The following is a 17,602-nucleotide window of genomic DNA, read 5'->3' as shown; positions in this document are numbered from 1 at the left end:
TAAATTAACTCACTTGGGAAAGCCTATTGCTAAATGGCCGTCACTGGCCACTCAACTTACTCAGTCTCTTAGCAGCCTCAAGAGCTTCACTGGCTGTGTCAGCCACGAAGAATCTCTGCACCTTTACTCCATTGTCAGACATCAACTTTTTACTCTGGTATTCCTGTAAGTTCAGCCATCTTCTGGAGGTCAACTGAATACCCTATGGAAATAATAAGGAGAAACAAGGAAGCCTCATTAAGAACAGTTCCCACAACAGTTAAGTAAGCTGGAAAGTTCATAGGATGATCGATTAGAGCTTAAAGGGACCAAGAGGTCATTTAATCTATCCCTTTCTTTTTGCAGTTGTGGAAACTGAGGCCCAGGTAAGTTGTGACTCATCCAAGATCACACAGGTACTAAGCATTAAAGATAGGATTGAAACCATGGTTTCATAACTCCAAAGCCAGTAGTATTTCTACTGTTCCCCATTGCTTCCTAAGCCTCGTTGTGACTATCAGTTGAAAAAGAAAAAAAAAAACAGTCATAAGAAATTCTGCTTAACTGGCCAAACACACCAAGAAGACTGTTATAAATGTTATGACCCTGGGTGGTAACAGGGAGCATGGAGCTCTAGTCTGACCAGCTTATTTACCAATTATTATTATAGACAGACTACCTTCAATTTGGCCAAGTAAGGATATATTGGACACTGAATATGTGCAGGCCCTGTGCTCAAGCTTATAGGGGTTACAAGAATGATGAGACACTGTACCTGCCCTTTATGAGGAGCTACTTGTCAATGATACACAGGACTAGTAAATTACTCATTACGTGCATTTGTGGGTTTTTTCCCTTTTTTTGTTCAGCACACTAAAACGGACTTTATTGTCCTGAAAGGGTAAAAATTCTGCTCTTGGGTTACCATTTTGGCAGTGGAGATATTGACTTCTCAAACATCAAATGAGGAGACACAATAATGAATCTCACCAACTCCTGGTTAGCTGTGCATCATAGGAGGTGAGGAAGGGGCCAAGAGAATGACGTGAATAAATGAATTATAGAGATTTCAGTATCGATGATGAAGCACACCTTTCACATCCTGGCAGATTGGTGATAGACCAGTGGTACAAAATGAGACATGGATTTTCAGTCAGGGCCAAAGTATTGGTCTTTTTTTTTGGTTGATTAAACTTATTTGTCACAAGAGAGGGCCTCTTTTGGAGGAAAAAAGTTAATTATGTCAAAGATTCAAGAAAAAAAGAAATGAGTATAAACATTTAAATGCAGAAAAGAAAATCAGAAAGAGATGAGAAGATACATGTAGTAATGCTTTAATGTTAAATTTAATATGAATTTAAAAAATGGAAGGTGACACCAATTCATGGTTTCAATTACCATCATTTTTTTCTGTTTTTTTATATATTCAAATGTCCATGTGTTGTGACTTCTGTAAAATTAATAATAATAATAATTAATTAAACTATGAAAAAATAAAATATTTATGAATATATTAGAATTTCCATTGTGGTTAAAATACCCTACCTTCTTACCTAGAAAAAAAGGACTAAGTTTAGCTTTATTTCCTTTCCCTTCTCTGCTTAATCGTTGGTGAAAGAATGAATAAACCATAATTTGGCAGCAGCTAAGATAGTGGCAAAGAAAAGGCCAAATGGTCTACAAATTGGATGGCCAGCTCTTGAATGCTTGATCATCACAAAACAGACGTGGATTCTTTCACATGGATGCCTGCCACAAAAGCAGATCCCAACCACTATTTACTTCTACAGATTATTTCCTGAGTTGAACCTTAAAGCAGCCCTGTTTCTCAAACTCTGGCTTTCAAGTCACATATGACTAGTTTCTATGTCATCTATTACTCTGTCTGACCTCCAATTCCTATGTTAGAATGCTACCTCAACTGCTCTCTGCAAGGTGTCCAATAGTCAAGAAGTTCTCTTTTTAAATGGCAAATGTGCCTGAGGATGGGAGGACACACAATTTTGAGTGTCTCTGGTCTAAATCATCAAGAACAGAGAGACGATTTGACATCTTCAGGTACAGAGGCTTGTTAAAAACTGGAAGCCCAAACTGTTCTCCAAAAGTGATAACACAATCTTATTAAGATGTTTCCAAACCTTTTCCACAATCCAATGAGTTTCAGAGGACCATAGTTTTAAATCCACTTATTCCAAATTCCTCATTCTACATACCCAGAGAAATGAAGTTATTTGAAACAGTGTCTCCTGGCCCCTGACTCAAGAGAGAGACCTAGAAAATTTTTAGTATAAGAATACAATCACGCTAGAAAAAAACTCAAGCTATAGTAAAAGCTGCCTGCCGGGGAAAGAGGAGATCAGACATGTGTAGCACACCATGACTACCTTCAGAAGTGAAACATGAGTCAATTGATTAAGTCTGTACTGACATACTAATTTTAAACTTATTAACTGAAAAAAAACAGTTTGAAAAGGGCATTTGAGAGACACTAAATAACAGACACAACGTGGTCAGGATCAATTCCTTTTCATTAGCGTGCTCACAGTATTAATTTTAAAAATGTTAATGGAACCTGCTACACACTAATTGCCATTGATCCACAGCTCTGTTTCATAGATATATAATATATATTAAATATACATATCGATTGTAATGAACACCTGATGTAAAATCTGTTGGTTTTGAGTTTAAAAATGAGGCATGGATTACAGTCCCAAAGCTACCAGCAGATGGCAGAAGATAATATCACAATGGAGAGAAGTGGGAGGAGTCATTAACCACCAAGCAACCTATCCTTTGGGACAGTAATTTTCCTTATTGGTTCATTCATCCAGGTGTGTGTGTGTGTGTGTGTGTGTGTGTGTGTGTGTGTGTGTGTGTGTGTATGTGTGTATACATATAGGCAGATATAAAAATAAAGAGCTACATCTAAATCTGGCTCTAGCTTTATATACATGTATTCAAATACCTGACATTTACAGAAGGTTATATTTTTAGATTGTCTTGTTTTAATTTTTTTTTCATTTTACAAATATTTATTCCCTTCCCCCATGCAAAATCTGTGCAACTCCAGTAAGGAATGGACTGAAGTTGACTGGAACTCTCTATGTATGTGTTTTGCCTTTAAAACTCCTTCCAGTCTTTATTTTTTTTAATAGCCTATCTTTTATAGGATCTAAGAGATCTCAGAGGTCACATAGTCTAACCTCTTCATTTTAGAGCTGAAGACACCAGGGCCCAGAGAGTAGAAGTGACTTTTCAGAGTCAGAAAGGTAACAAGTGTTGCCTCCTAGATTGCAATCCAAGACTGCTGACTCCAAATTCAGATCTCTTGCCATTGCACGATGCTGACTCTAAGAACACAATATTACAAATAAGACTACAGAGGGAATCTATACCTATGAGGAGGTCACTTTTCCAACACATCAAAAGCATTTAGATAAATCCATAAACAAAGATGATAGAGAATTAAGTGCTAAATTGTATGATACACATTTGTAGGGTCACAAATTTATAGGATCTCAGCAAGTGGACAGGGGGAAAAAGTATCTATCAAGCCTGTGCTGTGTCTCTAGTGCTATGCAGGAAAGTTAATAAGGTCTAAAATAGCCATGGAAGGCAAGGAGAAAATATAGGCGTCGAACCAGACCTTGAGACAAATACACATGAGAACACAAACACACAAATGCACACAGAGGAAGAGAAAAGGCCAGCTAAATAAGAATGTCTCACTAGCATTCTGTGATTCAGGATTGTAGGCTAGATAAGTGTAATATGGAACAAAGAGGTTTCAGATTCCTAGACTTAGAGTTGATTATTGAAAGCATGAGAATGAATGGGGCTCAGTTTTCCCCTGTATACTCTTCCTTGCCCTAACAAAAAGTCATCCCAAATAACTAAAATATTTGGTAAAAAAAAAATGAAAAGGGAAAAATCAGGAAAACTGAACAATATGTAAAAAGTTTGAAAATATGTACTGTGTACTATATCCATTGACCTCCCACCTCTGCAAAAGAGTGGGATAGAGGGTGTTTTCTCATGTCTCTTTTCTGAAGCTTCATTTGTCTTTAGTAATTTTGCAATATTTACTTTTGATTATTGTGAGGTTAGTCATTGTGAATATTTTCTTAGATGTGCTTCCTTCATTTTTACCCTATCATGGAAATCTTTCCATGCTTCTTCATATTTTTCACATTTGTCATTTCTTATAACACGCTAGTGTTTATTACATTCATGTACCACAATTAGATATTCTCCAATTGAAGAGTTTTTGCTTTGGTTTCAATTCTTTGCTACCACGTAAAGTGCTATAAATACTTTGGTATATATGAAAACTTTCTTTTTATCAATTCTTCTTGAAATATAAGCCTCATAGTAGAATCTCTGGGTCAAAGAGTATGGACATTTTAATAACTTTCTTTGCATAATTCCAAATTGCTTGTTCATGGCTTCAACAACAATGACCCAATATACATACATATTATTATATTTATATATATATATATATATATATATATGTATGTTAATGTACTATGTACATTTTAATTGTTTATATATCTTGGATACCAAACTTTCCTGAGAAATTTGATATAAAGATTTTTTCTGATTTGTTTCTATTCTTATCCTTAGATGCACTAATTTTGTTTGTACAGAAGCTTTTTCAGTTTCATGCAATCAGAGTTACGTATTTTATATTTTGTGATTGCCCCCTCTGTTTGGTTATGAATACATCTCCTACCTATAGCTGTGAGAAGTATATGATCTCTTTGTCTTCTAATATATATATATATATATATATATATATATATAAATTTCTAATATATATATTATATAAAATGATGTATACATTTAGACTGTATTATGGAATGACATAAAATACTGGTCTAAGCCTGATTTCTGTCAGGCTGCTTTGTAGTTTCCCCAGTAAATAGGATGCTCTTTCCTAAGTATTTTATATTTTCTGGTTTATAAAATAGTGAGTTATAGACTTCTATCATTTCTGATTCTCTCTTGTCTAGACTGTTCCATTGAGCTACTTTTTTTTAAACCAATACCAAATGGTTCTGATGACAGCTGCTTATAATATTAAATTCATTCACTCTGGTGTGTTTTCTGATAATTCAATCTGTGGAAATTTTCCAATATTTATTTGCTGTCTAACTTAAATAAATAAGGGGAGAGGAAGAAGGAAGAAGGCAGAAGGCAGAAGGCAGAGAAGAAGAAGAAGAAGAGGAGAGAGAGAGAGAGAGAGAAGAAGGAGGAGGAGGAGGAGGAGGAGGAGGAGGAGGAGGAGGAGGAGGAGGAGGAAGGAGGAGGAGGAGGGAGGAGGAGGAGGGGAGGAGGAGGAGGGGAGGAGGAGGGAGGAGGAGGAGGAGGAGGAGGAGGAGGAGGAGTGTTCACTGATAGAAAGAATCTCAAGTCAGGACAGAGAGCCAAGGTCTGAGTATAGAAAAAACACCCACAGCTAAGGGACTGTAGAAAAGCCAGTGAAGGGAACATGTCCTGGAAGGTGGCAATAAGTAGGCAATAATTGGTTACTACAGTTCTATTTATTTGATGTATTTGAAAGTAATCAAAGTTATTTTCTTTAAAGATAGCTAGATGATAAATAGGGAGAGAGATAGAACAATGATGGAATGATATGAGAGAGAGAGAGAGAGAGAGAGAGAGAGAGAGAGAGAGAGAGAGAGAGAGAATATGAAAGCATTTGCCACTAGTCCTGGCTGATGGGAATGCTGAGACTAGTAGGTCATCTATGCTCAGGCAGTCTGACCTGCAATGGGCCTGTCAAGTGTCTCCACTAAGTCCAGTACTAATATGGTGAGCCCCCAGGACGGGGAGGGGGACTAGACTTTATAAAAAAGGCTGAACCAGCCCCAGGTCAGGAATGGAGCAGGGCAAAGCTCTCTCGCTTTGGTGACTGATTAGTAGTGGGGTCAGCTTAGATAAGGAAACTCTGAAGAAGAAAAATCTGCCACTCTGGCCTTTTCGTTAATCCTTCCCAATATAATGTTTGATTACAGGCCACAATCTTTTCTTTGGGTGCAGAGCCACCCACTAATCAATGCCACTGTGACTAATTCAAAGTGGACAAACTTTACCGGAGAAGAGTGTGATGAATTTTAAGTAGCATTAATCTTTTCTAGTGATAGAAGAATTTATACAAGTCCAAGAGCCTTAGTATCATGTGACCTGTCAAAGAGACAGGTGAAATGTCGGAAAGAAACAATGATTAATTCTTAAACTCTCGATATCAATAAACTGTTTGTGAACAAATCTTGTGGAACAGACACCATTCATTCTCTGTCTGAAGACATTTTCAGCCAATATCCTTGCCTATTGTGCACTAACACTATTTTCTTGCGGTGAAGGCGAAGACATGGATATCCCTTAATACAAAGTGAAAGGATCCAGGATGACATTATGGACTCAGATGCAAAGACCTGAACTGCAGGGTGAGCTCTACCATGGGCCAGCTGGATGATCTTCAACAGGTCACTTCTTATCCCAGGAGTCAAGAGTCTTCATTTGTTTCTGTGTCATGGACCCATTTGTTAGCACGGTAAACCTCATGGACTTCCTCCCCTTCCCTCCAGGTGAAGAAGCCTTGGTCTGGATGAGGTCCCAGATCTGATGCCAGTATTCTGAGATTCTAAGCTCAGCATCAGAACACCTTGCTTCCCTTCTCCTCCCTCTTTCTGTCTTTGTGTTTTTTTGTCTCTGCCTGTCTATCTCTTTCTCTGTCCCTCTGTCTCTCTCTGCCTGCCTCTCTGTCTGTATCCCTCTGTCTCTCTGTCTGTCTCTGTCTCTGTGTCTCTCTCTTTCTGTCTCTCTTCTTCTCTGTCTCTGTCTGTCTCTGTCCGTCTCTGTATGTCTGTCTGTCTCTGTGTCTGTCTCTCTCTGTGTCTGTCTCTCTCTTTCTGTCTGTCTCTCTGTCTGTCTGTCTGTCTCTGTGTCTGTCTGTCTCTCTCTCTCTCTCTCTCACACACACACACACACACACACACACACACACACACCACTTTCAGTCTAATTTCACAATTCCTCTTCACATACTGGGAGTTCGAGTAAACTCTCCTGCTACACATTCCCTACACATGGTGTTCCGACTCCCACTTTGGTATCTGTGTCTAGCTGGTTTTTCATGTCTGGAATGTGCCCCATCCTTACTTACCTCCTTCTCAGAATACCTAGCCACAAGACCTTCCCTAACAATCCCTCTCCCACCCTCACTGGTCTCTCCCTCAAGAAATTACTTTGTATTTGCTTATCTTTGTGCACACAGTGCCCTCTCCACCCCCTCCCCCACATGGTAGAATGCAAATGAGCCACCTGAAGACGGGCCAGTTTTTGACTTTATAGTCCCCGGTGCTCAGTATAGGATATTGTATATGGTAGGTACTTCATTGATAGCTACTGAATTTGTCCAATTGTCATGTCAGATGAAGGTTACATGGATAGGTACAAGTGACATTTGGAGAAGAAGCTGTGAAATTTCAAATTAGTAATGCTATTAAATACAGTAGACATTAAATAGTATAAAGAACTGTCATCATTTTTTTAATCTCCAATTAACAGAAACTTCCCAACTTGATAACTGCACAATGGGAGGCCCATTCTAATGCCAAGCTACCGAATAACTCAAGTTTGAAGGAAATGTAGTGCCAGCTAGGCAGGTGGTGCAGCGGACTAAGTGCCGGGCTTGGAGTCACTTACTGGCTGGGTGACCCTGGGCAAGTCACTTAACCTTCTTTGCCTCAATTTCTTCATCAGTAGAGTGAGTTGGACAAGGAAATGGCAAACCACTTCAGTATTTTTGCCAAGAAAACTCCAAATGGGGTCACAAAGAGTCGGGTATGACTGAAAGGACGCACAACAAAAGTGAAGGAAGTGGGAATGAGCCACGGTGTTGATGTTTAGCCAGTCAATTGGTTCTATAAGGGAAAGTCCAAACTATTGAATTTGTCAAACTTTTATGTCAGATGAAGGTTACATGGATAGGTACAAGTGACATTTGGGGAAGAAGGGGCCTAAGGTCACACCTGGGGAACATCCTCTCCACGCAACTGAAATAGACCATTGAAGGCAGAGTCAATCTATCCTCAAACTAGTGAAGAGCCAGTCAGATTTGGGGGTAGAAGGGAAGGGGGAATGAGGGTAGAGAAGAGAGGCTGGAGGCTGCTGCAATACTCTATCTGAATTTTACATCTAGAAGAGACCTTGGACAACAAATCCAAACCAGTCTTTATGTAGATGTGGAAACGAAGCACCAGAAAAGTTAAATGACTTATGTCATTTATCAAGCACCCACTAGATCTCATTTTGGTGGGATGTAGAGCAGGCCAAAACCTGTTGGAGGAAAAGGTCTTTAATCAAGTGTTCTTTCCACCAGGCCTTGCTGAGGAGCTTTCTTTTTGTTTTTTTCTTTCCCCAGCTGGGTCTAGAAGCAAGCAAGCAGAAGGTGAGGCCCCCAAGAGCGGAAGCCCCAGATCAGACAGCAGTCACCACCTACTGAGGCCACATCCTTGTACACGGGCTGCCAGAATAGGGCAGGCCTTTGAAGTTCATTACAAGAAGCTTCTCCTCCCCTCCCCAGCAAGTCTGAATGAAAAATCAGGACCACTCACAGTATAGGCTTTTGTTCTAAGGTTAACTGACTAGGATAAATACACTTTCACAAGACAGTCTCTCCCTCTGCTAGGAAAGAGGGAAATTTTCTAGGAAAGAGACATTTTGTGCTAAGCTGCCAGCAGGGGCATCATCTTCAACACGTTCTGGTTACTCAAGATGTCTGGTTTCTCTTATCAGAGGAAAGGATGAATTAAATCTCAGGTGCAGGGATTTATCTGGAAAGTCACTTATTCAACAAGCAGTAATTAAGCACCCACAGACAGCACCGTGTGGCACACCCTCAAGGAACTTACATTCTCATGAGGGATTTCTAGCTCAAAGGCAGAGAGGGGAGAGAATAAACACTTATAATGCCTACTATGTGCCAAGAACTGTGTTAAATGTTTTTTTACAAATATTATTTTATTTGTAAACATTACCTCATTTAATTCTCACAACCCTGGAAGGTCAGCACTGTTATCATTCCCATTTTACAGCTAAGGAAACTGAGGCAAATAAAGGTTAAGGGATTAGCTTGAAGTGCGTGAAGCCCAATTTGGACCCAAGTCTTCCCGACTTCGCTGAAGCAAAGAGCTCTATCCTGTAAGCCACCAGCTACTTCTAACAGCAATGGGTCAAATTGTTTGGTCAGTATATATAGCCTTTGTAAATTTTAACGATCTCATATTTTTTAGGGGTTTTTTCCCCACCGACTGTCTTTGCAACAAAGGTGCTTGGCAATAGAGGCAGCCATGGTGTAGGGGATACAGAACCACCCTTTGGGATCAGGAAGACGTTTGGTTCATATCCTGTTTCTGTCACTTTCTACCTGATCGTGTGTCCCCGGGGAAGCTTTTTTGACCTCTCAGTAGTGTCTCAGGCTTCTCACTAACATAGTAAATTGCAGAACAGGTAGTAAATCCCATTACTGGAGGGATTTTTTTTCCCTAACAGGAATTCTCCATTGAGATGAAATCACTTACTCTCCTTCCACACACACAAAAAAATACCACTCTTTCTTTTTCTTTGGATTATATTGATTTTGTTGCACCCTTTTATATTTTATTGTAATGGTACATGTCTATGACGTCCTTAAAAATTCTTTCAGTAACTTTCCCCATCAATAATTAAGATAAATACATCACTCCATTTTCTCCCATCCTTTTGAAAGTTTTTTTTTTTCAATAGTGAAGTCCATCATCCACCTCAAATTCACTGAGCTACCAAGTACATAATGCAGGGGCTTAAATACATTTCCTGACAAGTTACTAACCAAATTTTTCAAATATTGCTGTTAAATAATAAAATTTCCCAGGTTTTTGAACCTAGGTTGATAAAAAAATAAACCCAACTTTTTGTACATATTTGCCAGAATCTCTATTCAATCACATTAATCTATTTATCCTCATTTTGATCAGTACTATTTGGTTTTGATATTTCCTTTACAATGTTTTAAAGTCTGAGAGAGTAAAACCTACCTTCAGTTTTTATTTAAGCATGTACTTTCATATTCTTGTCCATTTTTATCTGCATGTAAATTTTGTCATGACTTTGTCTAGCTCTAAGAAGAAATCCCTTGTAATTTTGATTGGCACTGCATTACATATGTAAATTAATTTGGGAGTATTATCTTTTTGCTAGGTTTTTATTTCAGGAAATAATCTTATAGTAGTCCTTACAACAATCATATACTCTCACTTGTGGCTCCAAGAAGGTGTAGCATGTGCAGAGGCCACAACTCAGTAAAACCATCTTGGTAGACAGGCTTAAGCAAGTGGAGGGTAATGACGGCCTCAAACACAATGGTTAGTTAAGGGGATATCTACCCCCAGTGGAATGGGAGGATGAAATCACTCTGTTCCAAAGACCATGAAGGCAGCTGAAACAGTCTTTGCAGAGTGTTTAGAGTTTAGTCAGACATTTAACATGTCAAGGTCATCTACTGCATCCACAATCATTGCCAGCCATCTTGACTTTTGTCTTGCCACTGGATGACTCTAGAAGAAAGAGTGAGACCAATCAATTCTCAAGTCTTGCTAAATCTAAATTACATCTGTCCTCTTCTCTCCATTCATTTAGCTACCTTCTCGATCCAGGCCCTCAATCACCTCTCACCTGGCCCACTGCAATGGCCTCCTAATTTCTGTCCCAACTGCCAAGTCTTTTCCCTTTCCAATCTACCATCAACAGGGCTGCCAAGAGTATTTTCCTCCAGTCTGGATCTGACCAACCATATCACTCTTCTTCTGAATAATCTCTACTGACAGAAGATGGATTACCACATCTGGGAGACAGGAAGAAAACCAGGTTGGCTGGACTGAAGATTGTGGGAAAGGAAAACCTTTACATACATACATACATACATACATACATATATATGTATATATATACATATATATATATATTCAGCAAGGCTAGGAAAGCAAGCTGGTGGCAAATTCTGAAAAACTTTAGAATTCAAACAGAAGAGGTGTTATTTGATCATAAAAGTAATAGGGAAGCCATTGGAGTTTATTTCATAGGGCAGTGCCATAATATGATTTGTCCTCGAGGAAATCATTTTTGCAGTGTTTGAAGGAAAGATTAGAGTAGGAACAGATTTGAGGCAGGGAGACCAATTAGGAATTTACTGTAAGAGTCCAGGAAAAAGTAATGAGAGCCTAAACTAGGGTGGTAGCCATGTGAGAAGAGACAATGGGCCAGGTGCAAGAAATGTCATAGAAGTAGAAACAGGACTTGTCAACTTATTGGATACATGGGGTGAGGGAGAATGAGTCAAGGATATTACTGAATCTGTGAACCTGGGTAACTAGAAGGAGAGAGACTTTTTTATGGAAATAAGGAAATCTGGAAAAGGGCTGAGCTTAGGAGCAAAAACAATGATTTCAGTTTTAGATGTTTTGGCCATAAATAAATTCCAGGCTCACTGAAGCTCAATTTCATAATCTGAGGATAATAATGGCCACACTACCTACACTGTTGATTCCTGCGAGGCTCAAATGAGATAATGTTTTTAAAGTGCTTTGCAAACTTGAAAGCACTATAAAATAAGTAATTTATTTCCACCTTTCCACTCCTTAATATAGGCTTTCAATAATGTAAATACATCTGTATGCAATGTTTTGGCTATATCTCAAAGATTTTGATACGTAGCATTATTATCATTTTCATTTAAATATTTTACTCTAATTTTTATGATTTCATCTCTTAAGATATACAAAGGCATCTTGCAGTTCCTAGTGAATAAAAATGTTCAAGAGTAAAAAATACACTTTACAAGATGAAATACAAATTATACAAAAGTACTTGGAAAAAAAGTACTTAAGCCCCTAATGAAAGATCAATAAATTAAAACAAGCCATGCTCATCAAATTTGCATGTTTAAAAATAGCCCAATTCAATGTTAGTGGCCTTGGGGAGACACACGTGTGCTCATTCATTGCTGGTAGAATTCAAAAGCAGGTGGATCTTTTAGAGGTTATGGGGACCTCAGAGGGCATCTAGTCAAGCTCATTCCCAACAAAAATCATTTTTTACAAGAGTCTACTCAGTTTCTAGAGCCCTGAAGATCTCCAATTCGAGGCAATCCACCACTTCCTATGGTGTCTCATTCCATTTGGGGATAGTTGTAATTGGAAGGAAACTTTTTTTCTGGCATCAAGCCTTGATTTACCTCGTGCAACTTGCACCCCAGGCCCGACCTCTGTCTTCTAGGGCTCTCTTTTTCTTGACAGCCATTCAAATATTTGAATACACCAACGTGACAGCAGTAAAGAATACTGAAATTGCAATCATCAAAGCTGAGTTCAAATAAAGTCTCTGCTTCTAGCCGCATGTGACTTTGGGAAAGGCATTTAAACTCCCTGGGTCTCAGTTTCTTCATCTGTAAAATGAAAGAACTGAATTAGATGCTCCCTGAGGTCTCTTCCTCTCTAGGCATCTTATCCTATGATCCTCCAGTCAAATCTCATAATCCTGAACTCCAGGGCTTCCATCCACTCTCCTGCTTGCCCTCTGCTGGTTGCCACTCCTCAGGCTACTAATGCCATTTCTAAACTGTGCTGTTTAGAACTATGTTCCAGATGTTGTCTGATACCAGCAGAGAGAGGAGGGGTTGAGAACTTCCATTTTCCTGGAACCTGTACCTCTCAATGTAATTCAAGATCACATGAGCTTTTGTGGTGGCTGTATCACACTGGTGATTCTCCCTACAAGTTCAACCCACTGGACTGCCTCCCACCCCTCCACCTCCACCCTGGACACACCAGATTTTTATGGATCTGTCATTTTGTCTTTGCAAACTTATTTTTTAAACCTAATTGTATTACTTCATATTTATCTTTATGAACTTTCTACTTCTGACTTCTAAAAAAAAGAATGTATGTAAGGAGTACTTAGAGAAGGGATAGAACTGAATAAGAACAATGGCAAAGATGATGTAGAGGACTTAGGAATTGTCAAAGTCAATGATTAAAAATATAGTGAAAGTTAGAGAAACTGGCCTGTCTGCCCCACAATTCTCTTTTGGTAAATATGCCCTGAAAGGGTTGTTATAATGCCATTATGCACAATTGCAAAACACTGGAAGGCACCTAAATGTTCAATTGATTCAGTCAGTAAACAAACATTTATTTAGCACCTACTATATGCTGGGCATTAAGGAATGATTAAATTATGGCATGTTAATTCAATAAAATATTATAATACAATGAAGAACTATAAGCATGAGTAACATAAATCTGGACAAATTCTTATGAAATATTATAGTAAAAAACAGAATTTGAAGAATGGAGTATACTTTAACTGTAAACATATAAAGAAAAGTGAATGAGAAAAAATCCATAATGTTTTGTGCTAAAAGATAAGAGAGGGACAAAAGGAATATTATAATACTTTATCCCTTTCTATTAATTTATTATATTTGTGTTTTTATTGACATTTGATGCTAAGTTTCTAATAAAATATTTAAAGGCCTTTATGAAATAATTCAAAGAGAAAAATCAGAGCTAGAAGAAAAGAATACACACCATGACCATATAAGTAGAAAAGTGAAAAGGAGTGAATATGAAAAACCAAAAATCATGATGAAGACTAAGGACAAGAGATCAAAAAACTGTTGCCACTTTAATGTACTAAAATAAACTTTGTTAAATATACTTAATTGAAAGACAAATGAATCAGTTATATTGATGTTGTAGTAAATAATTTTAAAATAAATGATATATCTCCCCTTCATATCTGGTCAACTTTAGGTATTTCTCTAACCCACTGGATTAAATCATTCTTCAGAGGGCATAATAGAAAAGAAAGAATACTGGTTTTGAAATCAGAGGGCCTATCTCTACTGTTTATAGCCCTGTGACCTTGGGCAAGTCACTGGACCTTTTGGGATTCTCTTTCAACTACAAAATGAGGCAGTTGGACTGGGTGACCTTTCTAAGCTACTATCAGTCTCTGACATCCTATGAGCCTCTGATTCTAGACTTGGAAAAACTTAAAAGAGAAACAATGCATGAAGATTTCAGAGCCCATGGGGAAGAGTGAAAAGGCATCCAGATAAGAGAAGAGCCAGAAGAAAAAGAATGGAAAATGAGGGAGGGGACAAAGGGAGGCCAGAGATGAAAAGATAATGACTAAACAGACAAAATTCACCCCCAGAAAAAACCACGGCAGAATATTAGACAGGAAAAAGGAAAAGCTGACATGATCGTGAACTATTTTCTACCACATAAGGATCTATAATAATAAAAGAGAGAGAAAATCCATAGAATATCTGGAGACAATAGCCAAAGTGGGAGAGAGAGAATGCCACTGAGGTCTGAGAGGTCTGGGGTGAGAAGGATGAAAAGGGCACCTCCCTCCCAGGACTGGGAGGATCAAATGAGATTATCTTGGTAAAGCATGGCCAGGCACAAAGAAGGTGCTTAGTGAATATATATTCCCTTTTCTTCCTCCTTCCTTCCTCAGAAGCTGGCCAGCCCAATGGTTTCTCATTTTACAGATGAAGAAACTGAGGCCTAGGGAGGAAAGTCCCTTATCCAAGGTCATAAAGGTGAGCAATAAGAGGCGGGATTTGAACTTAGGACCTCTCATTCCCGAGTCAGGGTTCTTCCCATAGTATCCTGCTGTTTCCCCTTCTATGAATGATTACCATCAAAGAGATGGAACATCAATTTAGAGCAGAAAGCATCCTGAAAGGACATCGAGGTTAACCCCCTCATTTTACACACACACACCACACACACAGACACACACAGACACACACACACACACACACACACACACACACACACACACACACACACACACACACACACAGAACCTGAGGCCCTCAACAGGCATTAAAGGGTAGAGCCAGGATTTGAACCAAGGTCCTTTGACTCCAATTGCAAAACTCGCTAATAAACCAAACCATCTCACGCTAATCAAGGGGGAAGCTACAAGAGTTAGCAGATGTAGCATTTGACTTGGAATCAGGAAGATCTGAGGTCAGATCCTTCCTTAGGTATTTATGAACTGTGTGACCCTACGCGAATCACTTAACATCCATCCCTCAGCCTCACTGTCCTCGTCTGATAAATGGGGATAGTAATAGAATCTACTACAGGGTTGTTGTGAGGATCAAATGACACAGAATCTGTAAAGCACTTTCCAAATCTTAAAGCAACACGTGACTAATATGACTACTACCCTCCAAACACAGTTCCCATAAAAAAGCAGAATCCAATGCTTGCAAAGAATCAGAAAATGGGCCTGAGAGGGGAGGGGCGAAATCGGAGAAGAGTTCTTGGTTGATCAGACCTCTCAGAGAGTAACATAAGCTCTGGCTGCTCAATATGGAGAGGTACTTCAACCTCATTTGTGGCTGTGCTGATGACAACTGAATACCAACTAGGAATTAGCTGTAAACTCAGAGGAAAATATATTTCCCTATCATTGCAGGCTTCTCAGAGAAGGCATCTGCTCAGTGAGCTGTAGCAGTCAAAAGTCGGTCCCTATTTGTTACGGCTTACTTTTCAGCAGTGCTGTTCTGTATACACCCAGCCACAGATCCAACCACCTTGGTCTGGTTACCTATGAATTGCTTGGCCGTCTTAGGATGGGGTGACTCAGATTGACTCATCCCAATAGTAGGCCTGCCTATTTAACGGACGCCTATTGAAGAAGCTTCACTGGCTGCATCCTGTTGCCCTGCAAAGGTAGGTTAGTGGGTTCTGAAAGGTTAAGGAAAAGAAAAAGTCCTTCCTCTCAAGGGGCTTCCATGCTCTTTTGAATTATTTTTTTCAATGATCAGAAATTATTTTTTCATTTGTCCCATCCCACATTCCACTCCCTATTGAAAAAAAGAGGAGGAGGAGGAGGAGGAGGGAGAGGAGGAAGTGGAGGAAGAGGAGGAGGAGAAGAATATGCATAGTCAGAGGATATGTTCCAATGGGGAAGACAAGACATATAGAGGAGTGGTGAATAAGGAAGTGTGTAACTGACAAAGAGTGCCATAGGATCTTAGCTCATAAGATCATAGATTTGGAACAGGGAGGGCTCTCAAAGGAGACCTAGCACAACCCTTTCATCGGACAGATAAGGAAACTCAGCCCAAGGCATTGAAGTGACTTGTCTAAGGTCACACAAGCAGTACAAGTCAGAGGCAGGATTTGAACGAAGATCCTCTGAGTTTGGTGTCAGCCTTCTTTCTAATGTACCAGTGTAAACTCGGTGGCTAACATCGCTGGTATTTGGTGATAACAGCTAGCATTTATATAGGGCTTTAAGGTTTGCCATGCACTTTGCACGCTATCATATGTGATATTCTGGTGAGTTCCATATTATGACTGCTTTCTTCATTTTACAGATAAGGAAACAGAGGCTGAGGAAGGTTAAATGACCAGCCCATGGTCACAAAGCTAATAGGTATCTGAGGCAGGATTTGAACTCAGATCTTCCTGACTCCAAGTCTAGCGCTCCACCCGCTGCCTCACTTTGTTATTTCTAGGGTCACTAACTATTTCTTAGGATCAGATTCCTTAAATGAAAACTGGGAACATTCTATCTGTCCTGTCTATCTCATAGGATGATTTTGAATCTCATGTGAGATAACATATGAGAAAACATTTGGAAAATTAGAAAGTGCTCTGTAGATAGGTATGGAATTGTGGGTAGAGAACATCGCATATACCGTACACAAGGGGTGGGGAACCCGCAGCCTTAAGGCCACGTGTGGCCTGCTAGGTCCTGAAGTGAAGCCTTTTGACGGAATCCAAACTTTACGGAACAAATGTAGCCTTCTAGGTCCTTAGGTACAGCCTTCTGATTGAATCCACGGGTTCCCCAACCCTGCTGTAAACCTTAATTGACATACTGAAGTGCTTTGACACCGTCTGTGTTCTAAGATATGGCTCTTTGAGGAGGGGAGAGAAAATGATATGGAAATTTAAATGGTTTTAAAACAAAATATATCAGTTTTTTAATTAAAAAGTTCTGTTATTTTAAGTCATTACTTGAACACTTCAACCAATCTCTTGCACACAATGTTCTCAATAAGTACTTAATGATTTCTAAGACCAAAAATATAAATGCTTTTAAAGCTTTCAGTGCTTTTCCACCATCAGCATCATTATGCCTGGTGAGCAGCATGGATAATTTAGAGTTGACTATATTTTCTGACTTACACAGTAGAGAGATCATGGGGTTTGCAATCAGAGTGCCTGGGTTCAAATCCAGACTGCCACTTGCTACATACATCGATGTGGAGTGTTTGTTTAACTTTTCTGGACTGCAGGCCCCTCATCTGTAAAATAAGGCAGGCAAACTGGATAGCCTCCATGGTGTTTTCTAGTTCTAATCTATAATAAATAAGACTGATCCATGTAAGAACTGACATACAGTTCCCTTTTCTCATCGATGGCAAGTATTTACAGACATAAGAACATGTCTTCAAATCTGGAAGGGAGCTTAGAGACTATCTAGGATTCAATCAAAAAGTAGTCAACAAGCCTTAGGCTGTTCTAGGCACTGT

The 17,602-nt window shown here is 39.2% G+C and overlaps 1 protein-coding gene across 1 annotated transcript in view; it reads right to left on the bottom strand.

Moving 5' to 3' along the window:
* SUCLG2 (succinate-CoA ligase GDP-forming subunit beta) overlaps positions 1 to 17,602 on the bottom strand; it is a 317,749-nt gene that overhangs the window by 255,733 nt on the left and 44,414 nt on the right. Inside the window, exon 2 of the mRNA XM_036738331.1 lies at positions 61 to 202. Within this exon, the coding sequence (XP_036594226.1) occupies positions 61 to 202 (142 nt within the window). The remainder of the gene's footprint in view (positions 1 to 60; positions 203 to 17,602) is intronic.

The sequence above is a fragment of the Trichosurus vulpecula genome, chromosome 9, assembly GCF_011100635.1.
Source record: "Trichosurus vulpecula isolate mTriVul1 chromosome 9, mTriVul1.pri, whole genome shotgun sequence".
NCBI classification, from domain to species: Eukaryota; Metazoa; Chordata; class Mammalia; order Diprotodontia; family Phalangeridae; genus Trichosurus; species Trichosurus vulpecula.
Note: the sequence above shows the minus strand (reverse complement) of the source record. Positions and strands in the feature narration are given on the sequence as shown.